Genomic DNA, 22,869 nt, shown 5'->3' on the forward strand with positions numbered 1-22,869 from the left:
TTAAGCTCTCCAGAATTGTTGAAAAAGCTTTGCCCCATGAGCTGAGCTGTTTACCATCCCACTGATAGCTGCTTTTCCTGGATGCCTATGTATTTTTCTCATTAGAGCAGGTTACTGAAGAATGGATTTTTTGGACTGATTTTCTTTCCAGCGTCAGGGGACAGGGGTTGCACTGAAAGTGATAGTTTGAAAAGTTAGCTGCAGGGGGCAGGCAGCTGTGTAGATGGTGGTGACAAGCTGTACCAGGCTGTTACAGGGAGGAGCTGAAGAGGTCGGCAAGTGATAGGCAAGACCCAGGATTTCACTGGTGGGGGGAGCATCTGAGAACAGAGCACAGGACTCAGAAAAATTAATGGACTTTAGACATCTCCCCAACAACTCCCTTTTCTGGTCCTGAAACTCACCTCATGGGGGGACAACAGGAATATTAGAACTAAACTGAGACATTTTGGTGAACTGAAGGGGTCTTGTGGCACTATAATTGGCCAGTAAAGATAACCGAGGCCATAACTGTAGTCATCTAGTTGCATCTTAGTGGAAAGAATTTCCCACTTAGAGCTTATTCTGAAGTTGCATTTGTAGCTTTGAAGGCAGCTGCTTGAACATGTTCCCTTGTCTGTTACAAATGTATATCTTGTCCAGGCAGCTTCTGGAAGATACTGTATTTAAAAAAGATACTGTATCCCCTGGTTGCACTATTATCAATAAATTCTGTCTATATCTGTCACGTTCCTAGGAGTTTAAAACAGCACAGTTGTTAAGATTGATACTCTGTGTAATATATCAAAATACTTTTGTTTAAAAGAAAATTAAAGACTTTGGCTCAGATTCTGAAAGTGCTTATAAATGGGAATTGCCCCAGTCAATAGAACTTGTCATTTATAGAAAGCTTGTATTTGTAAATGTCTGTGGGGCAAGTGCCTTTGCGTGTCAACTACAATAAGCTGTTTGTGAATCTTTTGGCATGTACTGAAGTTGTTTTCTCTGCTTGTTGGCAGATGTTGATGAATTAACAACTATAAAACGAGAACTGACTTACAGAATTTCGGTTCAATCAGCAAAGTTGCTCCGTCTTCTGAAGCAGAAAGACAGGCTTGTACAAAAAGTGCAGAAGAACTGCGACATTGTCACAGCTTGTTTACAGGCAGTTTCCCAGAAACGTTGTAAGTACTTTCTGTGTACTAGTGTAAATAGTTTATTTCATTAATGTGGGCAGTGTTTCATTTAAACCCTCACACTCAATTTAAAGTCAAGAGGCCAGGCTATGCTATTCCTTAGTTATGACTGGCTCCTAATGATGTCAGTAGTACCTGGAAGCAGGCAAAGTTCAACCAGCTCAGCTGGGTAAACTGCTGTAGCCTCAGCTGTTAATTCTGTGTAACTCCTTTCTACCAAGTTGATCCAAGGTGAAGAGTATTAGTAAAAGCAAACCTACTTCCCTCAAAGCCCTTTATCAGCATCAGTGTTTTGGGGGTTTCTGAGAGATTGCGTGGGAAAGAGAAGAAATGTTGTTCTTTAATTGTTTAGCCTTTTTTTGCCTGCACAGTAAAACCTTTTTATTTGACTTGGCAAGGTTGTCATCTTAAGAGAGACTGAAGTGCTTTTTGGTAGTTCTTCTGAAGTAAAACTTCATGTAACATCATATATAAATAAATAGAAATTATGCCTTTGGAAAGGACATGTGAAAATAACCTAATGTTCCATCTTATTTTTTCATTAACATGCAGCGTGACAGGTACAGAAATGTTCAGGTACAGTAAATAAAGCATGGTCTTTTCATAAAAATGTCTGTAGGAGCTTTGAGGTGCATGTAAAGATTATAATAAAATAATTTTACTGTAGTGGCATGTGCTAATGTAGTCAAGATAAGAGCTTGTGTATTAATGTGAAACTTAATTTTTAAGCATTTAAAAATGTTCCTTTGTTTTACTTAAACCTGGCATGAAAGTTCTTGGCTGTCATCTACTGTGTAGGCACATTTCTTCTCAAAAACTCCTTCCTTAACATCAGCTTGATAACCAAGGCCTCCGTGCCACCAGTATGGAAATGTATACTATAGCCTCCTTTTAAATGAGACTACTTGCATCCTCTACATATTTAGGAGATTTGACTGTAAATTCTGAATGTTTTTTTCCCCACATAGTGGAATCTCTGTGTAGAGGTAGAACTGTTCACATTCACATAACTGTTCACAGAACCTCAAGTTCACATTCAGCTGTTTGAATCCTACCATTAAGCAATTTATACAGACCAATTGCAAACAAATACTGTTTCATGAAAAGATGGAAATTCCAGCTGACCCTTTTTGATTACTGCTTGACAAATTAACTCCTAGTGGTAATTTCAGTTAGTTCAGAAATTACAGGGCTGATAAATTTGATCTCTTGTTTTCTGACATAATTTTTATGATGATTCAACAGATAGAAAAAAACTGTTTAAAAACTCTATGCTCAAAACTGTGTTCATTGTCTGAAAGTTGAGGATCTGTGAGTTTTGCAGGGAGCCATGGGCAAAATCAGGGAGCCATTGACTCCCCAGTCTTAGACCTGTGCTGGCTTCATAACTTACTGTGTTTCTCATTGTGTTGCCAACCCTTGTCCTTAGCAGGTGGTGCTTGTTTTGCATTCAAAAAGGTATAACCATAGAAAATAATATTCACTGCAGAGTGAAATGTGTTTTGGTTGGACACATGAATGTTCACGACTGTTAAAGGAATGATAAATTCCTCTGTAAAAAACATGATAAAATCAGTACACCATGCAGTACTTCTGGTTTGTAAGATTATATGAATGAAGAGTTTCATTTTAATAATGCTTTTTTAACCCAAATTTAAGTAAATTCTCCAATGAAGAAAATTAGTAAGAAAGAAATCACAGTGATGGCCTCATGGCAGACATGGTACTTGTTTCTCTTACTCTTGTGATTTTGACTTATTTGGGATAAGAAAAGATATATGTTTGTCTGGAAGCATTATGAAATATTTCAAGTTGATATAAGAAACAAACAAAGTGCTTTATGCACTTAATTACATCATTTGAGGAAAGCAGAATTCAGTAAAAAACAATGAGGTTTTGCAGCTGTCATCTAAAGAGTACATGAAAGACATCTCTTGTATTTTATATAGTGACAGCTTGCTTTCATTACTAAATATATCTTGACTGGTCAAATTACAAACCAGAAGTTCCTTCAATCACAAATTGTGATTGGTTTTAATTAAAGCAAACCCAAAAGTCAACCAACAAACAACCCAAACCAAAACCATGTATTATCTATAATTTATTTAGAAGCAAAAACATCCAGCTTAATTGCAAGTCAGTCTGGCTGGAAGCACGCAGGAATGCTTAAATCTGATTCAAAATAAGCTGAAGTTACAGAAAAGAAAGTTCATTCATATTCTCTTGTATTTTTAATGAAGAGATAATTTTAGTAGAAAATTTCCCAGCTATATAAATAATTTCTCTGTCATAGCTGTGGTAGTGCTATGTACCTGTAATAACTTTAAATGGGTCTCATGCTGTGTTCAGAAAGATCCTTAGTATTCTCTCTTGTGATACTTGTTTAGAAGCTATGGCTAACGTATTAATCTTATGTTATTTGAGCATTGCTTCTGTATGGAATTTTCTAAGATAACAATAAACATTTACTTTCTAGTTTTTCTTTTTCTGGTTTGATTTAATGCAGAGCCAGTAGAGGGAGACAGAATATTTTATTTTGTGCAGAACTAGAGGTGTATCCCTGGTTCTGATAAGGATGATAAGCTATCAACCATCCTTAAACATGAAGGGAAATGCTTTACAAATGTGGTCAGACAAGAACTGGATGAAAAGGTTTAGAATCAGATTGTCAAATAAATGTTACTCGCAAAGGAAATATTAGTTTCCTTATGTGAAATAGATGGAAAACAGTGACAAATGGCTTTTGATTATAACTGAGGTCATAAATTCCCACATGGTTGTCAAAGCTATTCAGAAGCTCCTGACTAAATGAACTGAACGTTTTGGAATCCAACTACAGAAATTCAGAGGGTTATGCCTCAGAGTGCTAACTGGACAGAAAGGCAGAATGAACTGGCATCATCTGGGCACAGATTTGTCCCCTATATGTCCCCTGAGCATGAACAGTTTCCTGCTAGAAGGCTGAGTTGTAAGTCTACTCAATTTCTGAGAATGAGTTACTGTCTCTATAGCATCAACTTTTCTCACAGGGAATGGAACTCAGAAGAAACTGGGAAAGCATTGCCTAATGTTATTTGCACGATGCATGATTAGGAGAGAACTGAGCAAGATCCCATTACCATGTGTAGCTGGAAAAGTGCAACTTAGACATGCAAAAGTAGTCATACATCTAGATTAAATTTCTGGGGTTTGTCTCCTCATTCCCTTCTCTCAGTCCTACTGCAGCTCTGTGTCCTGTCCCATCTTATTTTTTTTTCCCTGCCAAATGCCTTATTAGCTTTTCTTACATGAACCAATCTTTAAATATTGAATTTTTCAGCTCTCTTCCATTTTCCCCATCTGTGCATATTGTCTATCTTGCAGTGTCTACCCAGGCCATTCCCTGTCCTTGAGTTTTCTTCACAGTATTCCTTGGTCTCCTTCAGCTGTTCTTCCTTGTCTTTTTCCTGCATTGCCGCTTCTCTTTCCCTGGCTAGCTGATGATAAGAGGGGGAGGGCGGCAGGTTCCCCCTGGAGCTCCGTTGAATCCCAGTTGTCAATTGTTTCAGCGCAATATAAAACACAGGCAGTGCACACAGGTCCCAGGGAAACTTTATTTGATGGTAAACTTCCCCTTTTCCTCTCCCGGGACCCCGATCAAGGGGCAAACAAAGACTTATAAGTGTGGGCAGGTCTCAGGGGTAGGCACAACTTTCAACAAATCAGAAGAGTTGGGAGTAAAAATCTAGGCAGAGATAATGGCAGTGAACCAATATAATTCCAAGGGAGGAAAAGCGATTTCAATAAACAGCTAAAATTTGGAGAAATAGAAACTAGAAACTGGCTGATGAAATAACTGGGAAAAGGTGGAGACAAAAGGAAAACAGCACCAAGAAAAACCACCAAATCACAAATCAAACCATAAACCTACTAATAAAACAAAAAGCCCAATACAACACTGCATGTACTAAATATCTACTTGCCCATTTTCTCTATCCCTCCTCTTCCCTCAAAATGGTTACAAAACCAAGCCAGAAATTCACAATTTTTAGTTCATAGGATAAAAGTTTGGTTAAAGATGTAAGAACAATTTTAACACAATATAGTGTGGACACAGCTAATATTGATTTGATTGAACTTCAACTTGATAAGGTTCCTGAAGGAGAGGAAAATTTTTCATAATAAAAACAATCAGCCACTGAATAATCTCCCCAGGAAAGTGGTGGATTCCTCCATGTTGGATGCTTTTAAGATTTGGCTGGACAGGATGCTGGGCCATTTTGTCTAGACCATGCTTTTGTTGAGAAAAGCTGATGATCCTTGAGGTCCCTTGGACCCGAGGTATCCCAACCTGGTATTCTGTGATTTGGTGATTGACTTCATTCTGGTTCAGGTATCTTGCAACATTGGGCAAGTACTTATGTACATATGTAATAATGCATGCATATCAAATTTTGCCTGTGACTCATCTGTCTCTTCCCACTGACATCTCTGTACTGTTTGATGAGCTGTTGCAGTTGTATAAATATGCTTTAACCTGGAACACCCCAATTGCTCTGGTTTGATTTTTTTATTTCTTATGAAGACTTGAATAGCTCAGTGAATATTGCTGCTATGGCAGTTTAGTGGAGGTGGGCTGGGTACTGGTTAGTGAGGATTTTCTGATCCGTTCTGTGCTGGTTTGCCAAGAGTGAGGTAAATGGAGCAGTTAGAAAAGGAGATAATCTGTATTTAGTGATGCTAGACCTTGGCTCAGTGGGGATGGTAGCTGTGTGCTTGGTCCATCAGCTGCACTGGGCCACTGGGCAGGAGTTCTTTTGATCTGGATGGTGAATTTCACCTGCTGGTCCCTTGGGATGGGCATGCACAAGGTAAAATGGCTTTAGATCTAAGTGTGCTCCGAACTGACTTGTTCACTGTTACCCAGAATTATTAATAAATTGTGTAATTTCGGAAAATATTACAGAAGAGCCCTTCAAAAGAGCCACCTATAGTGATTAATATAATATTAAATGCCATTTGACTAACGTACTTTTTTCAGCTTCAGCCAGCAAAGATTCTGGAAAATCTGAAAGCTTGTTCAATTGCAATTGGAGCCTGGGCTGAGAAGAATTACTTTTCTTTTAACATTAAGCTTGGAGGAGAAGAACTGCAAACCTTCTGCAACCTTCATTGATGTGCATCAGGGCATTAGGAAATGTTTCAATAAGTAGGTGTGTGTCATGTTTAGTATTTGCTGATATAAATTAGATTGTGTATTTAGAGTATATGTTAGACTAGGAAAGAGTTTGAGTGTTGTCAAACATAATAACAGCTGTGTGGAGCACAGACTGACAACTAATCACTAACAGAACAATCCCAAGGAGTTTTTAGGCAGTGAATTCCATGGTTACTTTCTTTGGATGAGAATATCATCTTGGAACTGGTCTTTGAGCAGCACAGCCAGGATGCTGGTTCTTGGGGAGTACTTTAACAGAGCAGCAAGTCAGTGAAGTTCTGGTGTAGCGCTGTGTCCCATCCCTCTCACAGGATATTCTTCTAGAGAACTATCAAGGTAGTACCCAGATTTCAAGTGTAATTGTGCTGCTGATGGGATGTGAACACAGAGTATGATCTTGCAAATAATGAATTTTGACCTCTTTGATCACTTGACATTCAGTAGTGTTGGTAAGCCCTGGGGGAGAGGCCACCCCAGGGCACTGTCTCCAGTCACCTCCTCAGGATGATCTGTGCTAGCCCCAGAATGCTGGCTGGTGTGTGAGTCAACAGAAGCCCTTGTCAGGATAAGTAAAAATATTTAAATTGACTGCTATCTTCTCTTGCTGTAAAAACAAAGCTGTAATATCAATTCTAAACTGGCAAACTGTGCAGTCAGTTTCCTTACAAACCTGGTAAATTGTGTGATTGTGCAGATTTGATGCCTCTCAAAGGCCACTTTGAGGCTAATTTCAGTTTCTTAACTCCTAAGGTGAAGTAAAGTTTCTTTACTTTTCTGGTGTTGAAAAGATAATGTTTTTCTTTCCATTTTCCATGAAAGAAAGAGGCTGGATTTGCTGTCTAATTTGGTCATATATCAGCCGAGAAGTTCTTGTGGTCTGTGTCACCGCAGAATATCAGATTCAAAAGGTGCCAAGAACTGAGTGCTTGGGGTGTTATATTAGAACATGGAATCCTCACTTTTGAGGGAAATTCTGCTTTAAGGATACAGTAACTAAAATATCTTGTTCCAGCATGAAATAAAACACCCACTCACAAAAGTCAATTGCTTATGAAGCAAAAATCTGAAAGTTTGCATTTCAAACTAAAATGCTTTGTTCAGATGCCTTTTTAATTTCATATTATGTAACGAGCTATTTTCAAGTAAGATGATAAAATGTTTAATCCTAAAAATCATGCTTTTAGCATTTGGGAATCTATTTTTGTCAAAGATGACATTTTGCTGTGAAGGACTTTGCTTTCCATAAACTGATATTTTATGTCAGACCTTTCCATTAAAGTGTTTTCAACCAACTATATTGCAGAGATCCTCCTGGGAACATTCAGCAAGCCGTCTCTGCAGCTCACTCCCAAGCTGTTTAGCCTGGGATTGCCAGGCTGGTTAGGGAGCTGAGGAGCCCACATGCATTTCAAACCATATGTTTTCCTTCTGAGTCTGTAGGGTAACGTTATATGAATACTTACTTTCCTGTGTCATGTACTTTCCTAACTACTGTGTCCCGAACTCTCACCACTGAAGTGTCTTATGTCTACTAAAAGGACTTCCCAACTTCCTCAGAACAAATACCATGTCATAATTGGCTAAAATTTGAACAGTTCTTGCAAATGGCTTTTATCATGGGCTCCTTCAGCTATATTCTTCAGGATTTAACTAAGCAAACTCTTGGTGGCTGCTTTGACTAGAGTCAGGAGACAGAGACAAGATAGCCTTTATTAAAAGCCCTGGGAGTCTGTTTCAAGTGACTCTGGGCTGTGCTCAGTATTAGCACAGGGGATAAGACTGCACCTGACTGGCACTTTTTTCTTTTAAGTGTCATGCTACTGTTTTTAGGGAATTGGCTGCACTCAGAGCTGGGGTCTCTGCTGCTGGTCAGTTCCTGGGGACAGTGTGGAGCCTGCTGACTAAGAGATCATTGTGTCCTTGAGGAGAGTGCTGCCTTCTGGCTCACTGCTGCCAGTCACTTTCCAGTTCAGTGAGCTGCTGTGTCTGGAGGGGTGAGATTTTCCATAGAAAGGGAAATGCTGGGGGTTCAGGGCTAGGTGGAAGCTGAGCAGGATGAGCAGCTGACCTCAGGGCACTTGTCTCTGAGAAGAGAGAGCCTTCAGCTGCCTGTTCACTTCTGCCTGTTGAGCATCAAACTTGGCCCCAGATGTGCTTCACACAGAAACAGGTGGCTGCTCTGAGACATATGCTTCACCCACAGCAGTGTGCTGAGACCTGGGAGACCCTGGTCATCCAGCTGTGGTGTCCCACTTCTGAATAAGCTGTGGCCCTGTGAAATGAATAGCCATGCTCCTGCAGCCTTCCATTTCACCCCACTTTGAATGCTTGCCCTGGGAGATGGCAGACATCTGGGGTGAAGGTGTAGTGGCTAAATTGGCCTGTCTGAAGTATGTTTTGTAGGTGTGTCCTGTAGTTGCCTCAGCCTCTAAAATAAAAGGTGCACCCTGCAATGGCCACCTGAGATGGTGAGAGAATCAGCCACTGACTATCTAACTATAAAAGTTCTCTTTCTTTCCTCCCTTCCTTTCTCTCTTCCTCCCTAATAAATAGTTCAGCAGTATTTTTTTAATGATGTAGAAACTTGATCGGATAGTAACAGCTGGATGTGGTTACAACATAGAATAATATTTTGCAGAATAACGATTTCATTGTTTATCATGGAACTGAACAGTAAATTCATTAAATAATTCTGTAAGCAATGATCTGGCTGCTTAATCTAGGCCCAGTTTGCAACAGAAAATGCAGATTGTTTGGTATAGGGATGTACAGATCACAGAGTCACGATCAAATTCTTGTCCTGCAGCATTTGGTGTAGGATGTTGTAACTATCCTTTGTCAGCGTGCTAGCAGCTGTGACAACAATGAAATTGCTTGAGTTAGTGCTATGCTCGAGATTGTGTTTATTTTGGGTACGCATACAACTTGGAGGCTGACTGCTTTGCTGCTTCTTCATATTTTTCTGCATAACAGTAATCCTGTTGCTGTTGCAAAGTCACAGTTAACCTCACAGGATTAGCTTTGTAATGCATGTAGAATTTTGACTCCACTGAATTAAACTTTTCATAACAGCTGTGCCATGAGAAGTTGATGTATTAGAGAGTGCTTGTTATATAAAATACTTCCTTACTATTAGAAATCGGGATTAATGCAACAGATTGTGTGTGGAGCTTTTTGGATTGCTTATCAAGCAATACTTGTAGTATTTCTATACTAATTTCCCTGCAAAAAGTCATTCTCAAACCAGTGATCTCTTATTTCTCTGGTACTGCAGTGGCTTTGGAAGGTGGGATTTGATTAGCGCAAATTAAGGAGGCATACTGGGGGAAGGATGCTGCTGTTTGGAGACAACCAAGTCAGAACAGCCTGTTCTCTGTCTGCAGTCCCTGTCAGTCAGTCATGACAGTAGAAATAACTGGCAGGCAGTGCTGTTCCCTCTGCTTATTTGCAGCTATTCAGATGAATACCTGATCAACAGTAAAGTTTTTTTGTCTAATTGTTCCCTGAAAAACTGGAGAAGCTTTTATTCAGTCACCCAGGCATTGTTGTGATTAAATTTACCGAGATGAAAAGCCAATTACCACATAGGTTCAGGAAGAGTGTGAAGCAGCTCATCCTGCTGCAGCCCAGCAGCTGCATGTCTGCCCTGGGGCAGGCAAGTGTTGCCCATGGGGGCAGGAATGGGGTACGGGGCCCAGCTGAGCAAAGGGCTCAGCCTGCATGTCTGTGTGCTAAACTGTTCCTGTGCTTTGCTGTGAGGTGTTGTGAGCACCCAGGCTATAACCTAGGAGTTCATTGCACCAACTGGCAATTTGTAAGGAAGCTGGCTCCACAACCAGTGGTACCAAAGGCCACATGGGAAGCAGTGATGTGTGAGAAATGAGCCTGAGTACATTCATATTTGACAAATCTTTACAGTTCTGAACTGATGGTAGATCTGCTGCAATACCTGCCGGTAGTGAGAGCCACAGCATCTGTGGCAAATGTTGGACAATCAAGATGTAAGGGTTTGTGCGTATAAGCTCACAGCAGGGGTGGCTGTGTGAGCTGCATAACTGTAATATCATATCATTTCAGTCTTTAATCTTTTTCTGACAAGCTTTTGGATGTGGAAGCAGCCTGAGAGAAAAAGTTCTCTTAGATTTTATGCATAGTCTTTCACACTTGTCTAGCTGAGCACTGCTTTTCTTTTATTCTGCTGGGGGTTACAGTTCTGTACAAGAAACGATGCTGTTCTTTTTCCTACTGAAATGCTCTCTTCCAAAAAAAAAAAAAAAAAAAGAACCCAACAAAAAACCAACACCAAACATTGTGAACTTATAGGAGGGTTAATGGGGCTTCAGTGAAAATAACCAACAGAGTCTATTGCCTTTAAGTAACACAGATGCATTTTATCTCCAAATGGTACACGCTAAACATTCTTTGGTCGCATTAGCCTTTGAAGAAAAGATTTCCTGGATACTGAAGATCAAATGGAGGATAACAGCTGCTTGGGATAATTAGTGCTAGGAATAGACTGATTTATGGAGCATCAGGCACTGCCAGCAGCTATGTTTCTGCAGCTTTGAGATAGCTTGGTGTTTAAAAACAAGATGCTAGAAAAGTGGGCTGTGGAACTTAGTCTGTGGATCAATAGTCTTGCTTATAATTCTGCACTGGAGCAGCTCTGAAGGAAGAGTTAAATGTGAATCTCAGATTTTTAAAATATTTTTTGCCTTGAAGCTGTTAATAGCCTGAATCTGATTTACTGAGCAGTAAATGAGTGTTCCTCACGTACCCATGAAATTTGCCAGAGAAGTCAAGGCTGTGTTCCATCTCCACCTTAGATCATCTTACTTACAAGCCTATCATTTATCTTTTTCTTAGTAAAATTTGGAACCTTCTTGCTATGTTTTGTCAGCAGGGAAACATCTTCTAAATTTAGTTCCCTATAAATTATTGGTAACTTCCTAAAATCACAGAACCTGATCAGCTTGTTTTCCTTCCCATCCCAATACATATGGCCAAATACTGACCATGAACAGTTTTTGGTTCTTGGGCTGGATTAGGCATCATTAATAGCTAACATTCTATTTTTGTGTGTGTGTTTGCGTGGTTTTTGTTGTTTGTTTGGGTTTCGTTTTTTTTTCCCAACATGTTATTGTTAATTTCTAGTCGTATCCAATGCTCATTGGCAGAAATAGCTATTGGAACTTAGATCCTGAAGGAAAAATAATTATACAGTGAAAATAAATAGGAAGTCAGAGTGGGGAGGTAATCAATGTACAGATTTTTTTTAATGTATATTAATCTGAAGAGCTGAATATTACTGATATTTATAGTAATATCTAGAGAGGTCTACAAGTCAGGTACCTATTGAGCTGGACAAACTACATATCACTGGACAAATAGATGGTATGAGACTCTGAAAAACAAACTTAATGAGACAAGACTACTTGAAGGCTGGCAGAAGAAGCACATGTTTAAAGAAATTATATGAGTTGTCCTGAGCTATGCAATAGTAAGTAAATAGTCAGAGCTTTGCTGTTAGCCAAAAACTCGTGCTTGTGTGGTGGTGAACATGCTCAAAATCAATTTTAATGGCTCTAGGCTTCAGTACTAAATGAGCCTTTGATTAATCCTAAACACATCCAATTCAATAAACTTCCCTGTAAGCATAAGTTATGAACTGAAGTTTTGTCATTTAGCTGTTGAGTCTAAAATCTTTGAGTAGTAATGCTGTTGGAACTGATAACTACTTTCTCCTCTTCATCTCACAAACTTCATTTAAAAAACTCTATGTCAAACTTGCTTAAATGGCTATGAGTATTTTTTGGAAAGTGGAGGTGGTGGTTTGAGGTTCCTTTGCTCTGCTAGCTGCTTCTGTTTCCAGAACTTGGAGAGTATGCTCTGTGAAGCTACAGCCCACTTGGGAGATGAAGGGAATTAGCTGGTCTGGAGGACTTGGGGTTGCAATAGCTTCATGTACATGCAAAACTTTCTTTATGGAACCAGTGGCATCTACAAATGGGAACCAATGCATACATGATCAAAAGCCTGGAGTGGTGGTGCAGGCCTTGCTATTGACTGATCAAGGTTTGTGGTTCCAAGAGCTCTATGGTGCTTTAATGAGCTTCTCCAGGAGCCAGCAGCATTCCCCGGTCCAGAAAGGGTCATGTTCTGTGGAGGCCATGTGTGCTGGGAGAGAAGATCCGTGCTGGAACCTGGACTCTTATCCTTGGGCAGTGCAGGACAGCCTGGCTCTTTGCTACATGTCTAATGAAGCCTTCCATGGGCTGAACCTAGTCTTTGCTGCATGTCCTTAGCATTACTGCAAATAACTATGAATCAATGTATAAAAATTTCTATGTATAAATGTGGTCCATTTCCATAATAATTCCTGGCCCAAAGCAAAGAGATTTTGTCATTAATACTTTTTTTAAACTTTGGCAATTAATTTTTAATCTAAAATCTTTCCAAGTGTTCTATTTGTGGATAAATCTTGTCTTGGGGATATAGGATCATTCTGCTTTTTTTCTTTATGCTGGGCAGATAAAAATCCTGCTGTTTCTGAAATAGCAGTTCAGATCAATGAAGCTGGTGATTCACACTATAAAATTCAATTTGTATGCTAGGTGCTAAGCAAATAATCAGATTCTAATAAAGAAAGAGAAGTTCAATTTTAGATCTGGGACCTGCTGTGACCTCCATTTTTCTGCAATATCATCTTAAGCATAACTACAAATCATACCTGTCAGAATTCTTTTTTTCATGCATTGCATTCATTTTTCTGCTGAGTTGATGACTTATTTTTTTTAAATTACCATGTAGCATTTAAGCAGGATTCTGGAGTGTGAGTACTGGCCAAGATATGCATTTACTTCATATTGTTTATCAAGGTTAGGAAACATTTCTTAACTTCTATAATCATGCTTTTCAGCAATATTTTATTACATAGGCCTCTTCAACAATTTCTCATCTTAATATATGCCTTACCTAAATAATGTTTTGAATTTCTTTTGTAGATACAAATAATTTCTGACAAAAAGAAGGTAATTTGCTCTCCTAAGCCTCACTTCCATTCATTACTTCATATTTAATTTAAAAGGTGTTGTCTCTATATTTTACAGGCCATGTAAGCATTGCTGTGACTTTTATTCCAGTTGTTATCTTTGGACTTTATGTTGCTGGTTACTGCAGCAGTTAAAATATATTGTTACTTTAACTGTGCTTGCATGACACATCTTTTAGCTTGCTCACAAGATGCAACTATCTACTATAGCTTTACTGCTGCTGTTGGCATGTGAAGGCAATAAGTAATGTAGATTGATTCTCCCCCTCCTTTTATTTTCTTCATCACTGTTCCTCAAGTGACAATTATAGCTTCAGAGTTTACTTATGCATTTGAACAAAATTTTAAAAAAATATAATAAGAAATGTAGATGCTGTTGTTGAATTACAGACACACAGCCAATTTTACAACATGGAAATACCTATCCACTTATCGATCATTTTTCTCTGATTAAGAGCTTGTTAGAAGCACGTGGAACATAGCAATCTGGAAGCTTCTGTAAGCTTATTTTTTGCTGGGTGTGCTTTTCTCCTTTTGGAAGACAACATATATATAAACAAAGAATTAAACATAAAGTGGACTTCAGCATTGGATTAATCATCTGTTTCAGTGTTTGTACATATGTTTTCATGAATGCAAGTGTGTGTACTTTCCTCATGGTCATTGTAGATCTAGTCTGTCTTCCTCTTGTTGCTTTCATATCCAAAACTCTTCACAACCTACTTTTTTCTCTGTTGTCCCATCCTTATAATTTCTTGCTTAGTATACAAGCTTGGTTTCTGCCTCCTACCTCCATCCCACATGTGTTTTAAAACAAGTACATTTTCCATTTCCCCTCATGCTGACTTTTTTAATAGATGTTTCACCATATTGAGCATGTTGATGATTAAAACCTCATCTCTTAGCAGTCTCATTGACCTTGTGCATTCATGGTGTGTCCCTTGGAGCTCATCTCTGCCATGAAGGCAATGGAAACAGTAGCAGCTCTTATGTTAAGAGCTATGTCCACTATTGCTTTTCAATATCATCTGGCTGTTGACCTGTACTTCTCTGTCTGGTAATGTGTTTTGTCTTCTTTCTTTCTTTTTTTTTTTTTTGAAGCAGGCAGTCTGAGGTTTTGCTGTACTTGTGCAGTTCCTGTAGCAACAGTGCTGAAGCCCAGAGTCAGGATTTACAGACGCTGCAGTGAATACAGATAGCTTTAATAGTATATCAGGCATACTCAGTTGTGTAAGTTTGTTGTCCTCTATTATTGGCATAATAAAGTGAACTGCTGTCTTGTGATCAAGCAAAATTAGTCTAAGCTCCTTTTTGTTTCCCCCACAGACAGTTCTGAGTTAAATCTCTGCCTTGTTCTTTCAGCGTAGCTATTGAACCATATGTTAAAAGTTTCCACATCACATCCGTTTTGTAATGTCAGTAAGGTTTTTGATTTTTTTCTGAAATATTTGAGGTGTCTGTGATCTGTTCTGCATGATGTTTAAAAAACATGAGTCAGTTCCTACTTTTTTGGAATTCTTTTAATTCTCTCATTTTAAGCTCTGGGAAGAGTCCATTCCCAGTGATGGGCCTGGAGTGAAATAAGACACCCTTTGCACCTAGCCCATTGGCATTAGTTGCTGTCACTTGTGTGCTCAGCGTTGCTGTATTATCAGCAAATTAAATTCTTCTATTCTCAAAACTAGTTTGACCTAGGAACTCCAGACACTACAGAATACAAGTTTATTAATGGTGTGGTGGTGAGTGATGGTGACATAGTTAATAATTTGTGAAGTAAAGCATTTGAATATTAATATATTCAGTGTTAGCTTGATGTCATTATGTTGTAGACAGGTTTAAGAAAATCTTCTGGCTTACTGCTGAGAGGTTTTTTGAAGAACTCAGGGAAAACAGGAGCTTTTTGCTCTCCTGGATCAAGTACAGATCTGGGAGATATTCTGCTGTTGCTGCCTGTAGCTCTGGTACTATATAGATGTTATATAGTATATATAATTTCTGCATGTTCCTCATTCATTTGCACAGTTATGTATCTACAAGTGGAAAGAGGTTATGAGTAGGTTCAGAGGGATTACAGGCACATCTGTATGTCTGTTTTAGCAACCTGCAATGCTCTTGAAGGCTTTCATATACTCACCTATGTGATCCAATTGCATAAGCATCTTGTGCCACTCTATGAACATCCAAGGGATTGATGGACTGCAGTCAGCCTTACCTGCACTGAGTCACTGCCTAGGAATGCGGTGCCTCCCTAGATGGGAAACTGGTCATTGCAGCTCCATGCCATTGTGCTCTAAACTGCTTTCACAATTGATTTCCAGATGTATTATATTTTCAACTGCTTTCACTAATGCCGGAAAACTCTGGCATACTTCTCAGAGTGTATCTGCCAGAAATTTCAGGAAGCAATATGACTATTATTCAGCTTGAAAGTACACTTACTAGATGTAACTGTCATTCCCAAAGAATAAATTATAACCTACACTTGAGGGCAGGGGATGCTAGCTCTATTGAGGGGACCTTCGGCTCTCATCAGTCCTGTCCTAGTGTATGCAAGTGTGTAGTACAGGGAGGAGTGGATAATGTGTGTGGGAGGAAAAGGAAGAATTAGGTAAAAAATCCCATAACTAAAGGTCCTAACAAAGAATCTTCAGTCTGAAGTTCTCATGGCTGAATCCTGATTGTGATGGCTGAAGGATCATGTAGTACATGTGCAGTTGTGAGAATCTTACATGAGTTACAGACTTGTAGATTCATTTCCTGTTGAAAGATATATACCATACTAAGCAGTACTATTTAAATTATTGTCTCTAGATTAGGCCTCAGTAGATATGGCTAAAAAACATGCAAGCAATATTATTTTTCAGATAACTTACCTATAAACAAGAGAATTCCCTAGCTCCTCTGTCATAAGCTCAGCAAGAACATGTGTGCTGTTTTAGTGCTTCCTTTAAAAAAAGGCTGTATTAAAGTGTAATTGCCATGCTCTCAGTTTTGGAAGGGGGAAATAAGTAATAAGGTTATGTGGCTGAAGTCTAAAGGAAGAGGAAACATTTTACTGGCTGCATGCTTCCTTAGATTAAATCATATAAATTTTGTTCTCTGTTCCTGGAAATCATAGCTGTTATTTCCTGTCCATTGTGTAGTTTATATTTGTAGAGAATACCTTTGTAGACAAGGATTGGCTCTGCAGCTTTTGTCTGTGATATCTAATATAGCCAGCTCTTGACCTCCTTTGTGACATTTGTGTACAGAGTCATACAAATGATGACTAATGCAATGAAAAAGTTTGAAATATTACAGCTGTGTTGATGCGACTGTGATGTGTGAACACACTGCACCATTTTCCTGAGCCGTTTTTCCTGCTTTCAACAAGTGTGTAGAACTAACCTTCTCTAGGCACAAATACAGTAGCAAAAATTTGGTTTTGTATTTTTTTCTGGAACCATCCTTTGTGCAGTAAAGACAACCCTAGATTGTTTGTCTGGCAACAGAAACCAGCTTGATGGCAGAACTGAATCTGTTAGTCCATAATCATGTTTCTCCTTCTGCATAACACAAATCTCTCCACAGGCTCCCTTGTTAGGTGCTCCTGCAGCAGTGCTGCAAACAGATACACAGCACAGTGCCTCAGGCTCTGTGCCTGGTGGTCCACACGGTAGGTGCAGGTAGCTGGTGGATCACAGTGTGCACTCCCTGCACTCTGAGGCAGCACATCAGTCCCAGGGGCTGTGGGCAGAGCAGGGTGGGTGCTGCAGGGGGGATGCTCCCCTTGCAGGCTCAGGTGGGAGGAGTGCTGGGCTGTGCCACCTTACAGGCTTTTGTGGTCAAGGGAACTTTTATGTTCATGCTGTAGCACTGCTGTAACACCTGTGCCCCTGTGGTGTCAAGGACCCAAAAAGCCAGAGGCCTCTTTTCAAGCTGTCAGAGGTGGCTCCATCTTGTGCGTTGGAGGAGTGTGAAGCTCCAGGTGGGCTGTGCTTCTTTTTAGGCTTTTAGGATCAAACAGAAGGAAGCAAGGCTGTTTTTTCAGAGGGGATGTTTAATAATAGAACATGCATAGAACTGGGTAGGATAGGAATTTTGTGCCCCAGTGGTGGAGATGGTTTAATGGGCTAAATGTATTTAAAATAGTTTTGCCTTCTGGGAGAATCTCAGACTGGTTTACCTTTTCTTGTCTCTAATGTGGACATATTTAATTCCATTTGTTTTCTCTTGTATACCGTCATTTGAAAGTGGAATATTTTTTTTCTTTTGAGCCTCATGGTGAACTACAATACATGTCAAAACATATGTTGGTTTATTTGCTAACTTCTGTAGAGCTATTTGAAACCCTGTGGTAATAGGGTTACGTTTTCTGGATACGTTTTTTGGGCTCTTTAAAGTAGTATATTGAGCTGTGGGGCTTAGCAGGCAGTGATGATTTGGTCAATATAATAGGCTTTCCCTTGTGGTTGCAATACATTTTTCCCCTTTATCCTATTGATATATATTTCTTTCTGATATTTGCTGTATCCTCAGCTGATGTAGTGCTGATGTTTAAGTGTAATTTCAAAAATCGTCCTGGACGAATCATATTACAGTATTACCATACAATATATTTACTATATTTTTTCATGGGTACTTGTCATTTCAAGTATTTTTGCTGACATTGGTGTTGAGAATTGTGGCAAATAAACTTTCTTCTCAGACTTTGACTGTTTTACTGGGATGATGTGATGCAAATCAGAATTAAGAGAGGTCTCTGCAATTTTCTGTGAAATAAAGGGTAGGATGTGGAGTTCATGAGCTACAGTGACCCAGCTGAAGATATCTTACCATTTTTAATCTTTTAATTACATTCAGTCTTCTTAGCACACATCAGAAGTGGTGAATTGTGTCTTCTAGTGATCATGGGCTTGGGCAGTTAAAGCTCCATGCAAACACATAGATTCTTTAAAAGTAGATTGCTCTGTGGCCCCATTTCTGCTGCCTGTCCTTCTGTTCCTGTTGCTGCCCCATCTGTTTGTACTCATTGTCCCTTTCTGGCAGCCTGTGTTTTACCTCATTGTCCCAGTGCAGACACAAGTGGACTAAGGAATGGAGAGGTTTAAGATAAATAAATTGGTCAAAACCTGGCGCTGATCTTGGGACTGACCATCCCAACTTTGATTGCAACAAAGGAACAAGAATACACATAGTATTCTTAATTCTGGCCTTAAAATGGCATGTGTGGCAGATGGTGGTAAGATTGTAAAAAGGTACCAGATGAGGAGGTAAGGTTTTTCAGTAAGTGACTCTGTTGTGTTGAGTTCATGTATTCCTACAGTGGGAGGAAAAAAAGCAAAGTCTTATGTTGGTTATTGCAAAATACTGGAGATGAAATATCTTGCCTAGCCAAATGTTTTGATTTTTTTTCCCCCTCAAAATCCTTTCTGAATGTCATCTGATGTGTCAGTAAATGCAGGTGAGGGCTTGTGGACATGACCAGACTTCCATGCACTGGTGGATCAAACTAGATGCATGATGGTCGACATGTCCTGCCACAAGCAGATTAGAGGCTTTGCCTCATCAGTGATTAAAACCCAGTGCCATCCACTTTTCTAGAAGCTGGGTTCCAGCCCTGAAGATATGTACATTTATGCTTAATGGGAAGCTTATCCCTGCATCTAAAATCCACTTAATACTAATGATCCAGTGAGTCATCAAACCTATTAGTATGGTTTGGCTTCTTCATTTAGTCTCTTGAAGTTCGATTTTTGCACTTTTTCCTGCAGAATAACATTGTGTTAATTGGCTGGCGTGCGGGAAAGCTCGTTAATGGTATGCTTGGAAGTATCTGTGTGCCCAGTCACAGTATGATTGTCCTGATTGTTTCCAGTTTTCTTGTAGAAACAAGATGACAAGCAGGAGAAATAGCAATGATGGGAATACTGAATTCTCATTTTGAGAGCTGGTTATCTTCATCAGCTAAATATTGACATCTTTCTTAGACCTGGTTTCTAATTGTTTAAGAATTGGAGAATCAGTTTAGTGTGATGTCTGATTCTCACTGTCTGGATAATGAGTGGTTTCTGAAACTTCGGTTATGGCTTCTGAGACTTTGGGCAACAGCGTGTGGTGTTGAATTAGTCAGTCTTGAAATGATCCAAGAACGATGTGGTGCTATTTGCAAAAGGTGCTCAAGCAAGAGGAGAATAATATTACAGAGATAATATGGCTATTTCTGTATTTAAATGTTGCTGTTATAGTCCCATTGGTACAATCTGTACACCTAGGGAGACTAATTGATTTCAAATTTGATGCTTTAACCACTAAATCATCATCTCCAGCTGGCACTGAAATAAAGTGATTTGCATCATCTACATCAGCAGGGAAGTGTCACCTTTGTTAAAAAAAGAACCACCGACACACAGACTTAATTATCTATTCAGAGTGCAAGCTAACAGCTCAAATGTAGTGACTTTTCTCCAAAGCCCAAGCAGATATTTAAAGAGGCATGATCAAAATCACACTTCTCTGAAAGCTTAACAGTGATTTCTAAAAATAGTTATAACTGATTTTAAAAAGAGGCTTGATTCTGTGTTTTATACTATGTGTCTTTTATATAATTAGCTTTACTGCTTATCCGTTGCCAGTTTTCTCTTTTCATAATGTGACTGATCTTTTTAATAAAGGAGCAAAATGTTTCAAAGCTGCAGTTGTTGGCAGGTAGACTGAGACTTCTGGTAGTTTGGCCTTTGAGGCTGACTAATGTGGTGTGATAAATCTGCTCTCCTTCCACAAAAATGCTGAGTGGTTTAGGTTATAAAAGTTATCATTATTTCAAATGCTTTTCCTTCTTGTCAATCAAACCACTAGTCTGAGAATCTCTGAAACCCTTTTAAGATGCTCTTAAGCCAAATAGCACTGGAAAATGCATCTAATAAAGTGCTTTTGAATAGCTTATTTTAACTACTTGGTGCATGGCATATTACTTGTAAGTGCAGTTGCAATGTAGATTCACAGAAAAGCTGTTATTTTAGCTGAGGATTGTTGCGGTTCATGCAGAGGATGTTCAGGGTCTCACTGCTGGAGAGTGAAAAACAGAAACCGTGCAGCATGCTTGCTTGTGCTGCTGCTGGGGCTGTCGCTGAGCAGGACCCCAGGCTGCCCTGGCACTGACATGCTGTCAAACTCTTTGCTCTCCTTCTGCTCCATGGTCTCATAGTGCTAGTCAGACTCCTTCCCAGGACAGCTTTTTGAAAAAAAACAGCAGGATTATCTATATATGTCCAGCTGTAGGCCCGAGTACCACATGAGAAGAAGACTCTCTGTGGATATTTAGCTCGTTTCATTCTCGGGAGAACATCAGTACTGCCGCCTGTTAACAGGCGTCAGGCGCGCCGTGTCCGCGTTGCCCGTGTCGGGTGCTCTCCGTGCAGCCCGGGGCTCCTGCAGCTGTCCTGAAGCCCTTGGGCACAGCTGAGCCCCACCGCTGCCGCCGGGGCTCCCTTTATTTCTAAGCAGAGCTGCTGGTCCCCTCGCCCTCTGCATTCCAGGTGGTGCTGGAGCAGGAGGAGGAGAGGCTTCTGGTTTATTCAGCCAGTGATGCTACGATTGTGGGCGGGAACAGCTTTTTTTTTTTTTTTTTTTTCCCTTTTTGTCTTTCTCCTCTCCTTGTCCTCCCTCTTCTCTCCGGCACTCGGACTTCGCTGTCTGCAGTGCGGGTCCCCGCACGCCATGCCCCCCAGCCCGCCGCCCTAGGGCGAGCCCCGAGCACCATGCGGCAGGACAGGCTCACGGGCTCGCTGCGGCGCGGGGGGCGATGCCTGAAGCGGCAGAGCTCGGGCGGCGGCGTGGGCACCATCCTCAGCAATGTGCTCAAGAAGCGCAGCTGCATCTCCCGGACCGCGCCGCGCCTGCTGTGCACCTTGGAGCCAGGTACCCGCTCCGGCCGGGCGAGGCTGCGGCTGCGGCTGCCGCCCCGTAAGCGGCTTAGCGGGGCGGGGGGAGCTGCCGGGGCCTCGGGGTCGGCTCGGAGAGGAGGAGGCGGCCGGCGGGCGATGAGGGCCGCGGGTAGGCGCGGGGGCAGCGCCCGGCGGCGGCCCCGGCCCGAGGCAGATGCGCCTCTCCGGCCGCCGCTGCGGCAGCCCCGGCGGGGCCCGGGCGCCGCGGTCGCGGCCTGGGGCCGGCGGCGTGTCCGGAGCGCGGGGCTCCCGCCCGGGCTGCGCCGGCCTGCAGCGGGGAGCGGGGCCTGCGAGCCGGCCCCGGGCTGGGGAGCGGCCGAGGCACCGCGGGGGACTCCTCCTGCGAGGCTGCCCGGCGGGGAGCGGGGCTGGGCCGCGGCGGGAGGCCGGGGGCGGCCGGGCCCTGCGGGGAGGCAGCGCTGTCTCTGCTCCGGGGGACTCCTCCTGCTCGTGTCCCGCCCGGCCCGCGGATCCCCGCTCCGCTCTCCACATCTCCTGGTCCTTTCCGTGCTCCTCCCGCCCGGCGTCGCCTCGCAGCGCTTTTGTGTCGTCTGTCCCTAGTGCCTTTCTCCCTCCGTCTCCTCTCCCCCGGGCTCGGCGACTCAGCTTTCTGCCAGTCCCTCCCCGAAGTCCCCTCGCAGCCTTCCCAAACCTTTCCTGATAAACCTGCTACCTCTTGACCTGCCGGAGACCCCTCCTCCCGCCCAGCCTTTGTCTGCGGTAGGGTGTTGTCTAAATTTGCAACCGTGCCTATTCCAATGGGAAGGTATCAGCTCTGCAGCTATGTTTTCTAGATCCTGCTTCAGTATCAAAATCTTTTAAGAACTGATCAACTGTGGTCCGTAAACAACGTGTGTTTACTCCGGGGAGGGGGCTCTCAACAGAAGCACCGATGGGTAATCGTGACTGAATTGCTAGATTCTAGTTGTCTGCTGTCAAAATTTTGGATTTTTAAAAAAATGAAATATCAAGAAATTTAAATTCCATTTACCCTGATAGAACTGTCACTTGTAGCTAAAACGTCGATCTGTTGCCTAATTTTAGGCATTTACAAAGCATGCAAGCCAGAGATCTACTGAAACCTAGAGCAATGCATGGAAATAAATAAAGATCAGTTTCCCATTGTACTAGCTGTGTGTGCATCAAGCACACAATGCTCACTGCCTCTGTGCTTGAGATGAGTTTCAGAAGCTGTTATTAATAAGGTCTCAGATACTTTTTGGTAGATTTATGGGGTTGCTGTTTTCAAGGAGATTTCCTGACTTGTAATTCTCAAAGACCCCTGCTCAATAGCAATAGCCTGCTATTATCCCAGGTAATGACGTTATCTGGATAATGACATTCATGTATTACACTCACACAAAGACCTGGGGATGTGATTGGGGTGTAACTATGAATGCCACAGTCCTAAAAATCCCCCTGGTTTGGGGTTTCCATATTGATCATATGTAGGTAAAGACAATAACCCTGTTCAGGATACATGTTTTCATAGAGTGATGGAGATGGGACAGGTAATGAACC

The 22,869-nt window shown here is 41.3% G+C and overlaps 1 protein-coding gene across 6 annotated transcripts in view; it reads left to right on the forward strand.

The window, feature by feature from the left end:
- TBC1D30 (TBC1 domain family member 30) overlaps positions 1-22,869 on the forward strand; it is a 53,110-nt gene that overhangs the window by 1,847 nt on the left and 28,394 nt on the right. For 3 of the 6 annotated variants that reach the window (XM_064419387.1, XM_064419389.1, XM_064419388.1), the window contains exon 2: positions 999-1,163. In XM_064419387.1, the coding sequence (XP_064275457.1) occupies positions 999-1,163 (165 nt within the window). Of the gene's footprint in view, positions 1-998; positions 1,164-21,028; positions 21,368-22,869 lie in introns of those variants that run through there. The other 3 variants (XM_064419390.1, XM_064419391.1, XM_064419392.1) reach the window with 3 other exon arrangements.

The sequence above is a fragment of the Passer domesticus genome, chromosome 5 (genome assembly GCF_036417665.1).
Source record: "Passer domesticus isolate bPasDom1 chromosome 5, bPasDom1.hap1, whole genome shotgun sequence".
NCBI classification, from domain to species: domain Eukaryota; kingdom Metazoa; phylum Chordata; class Aves; order Passeriformes; family Passeridae; genus Passer; species Passer domesticus.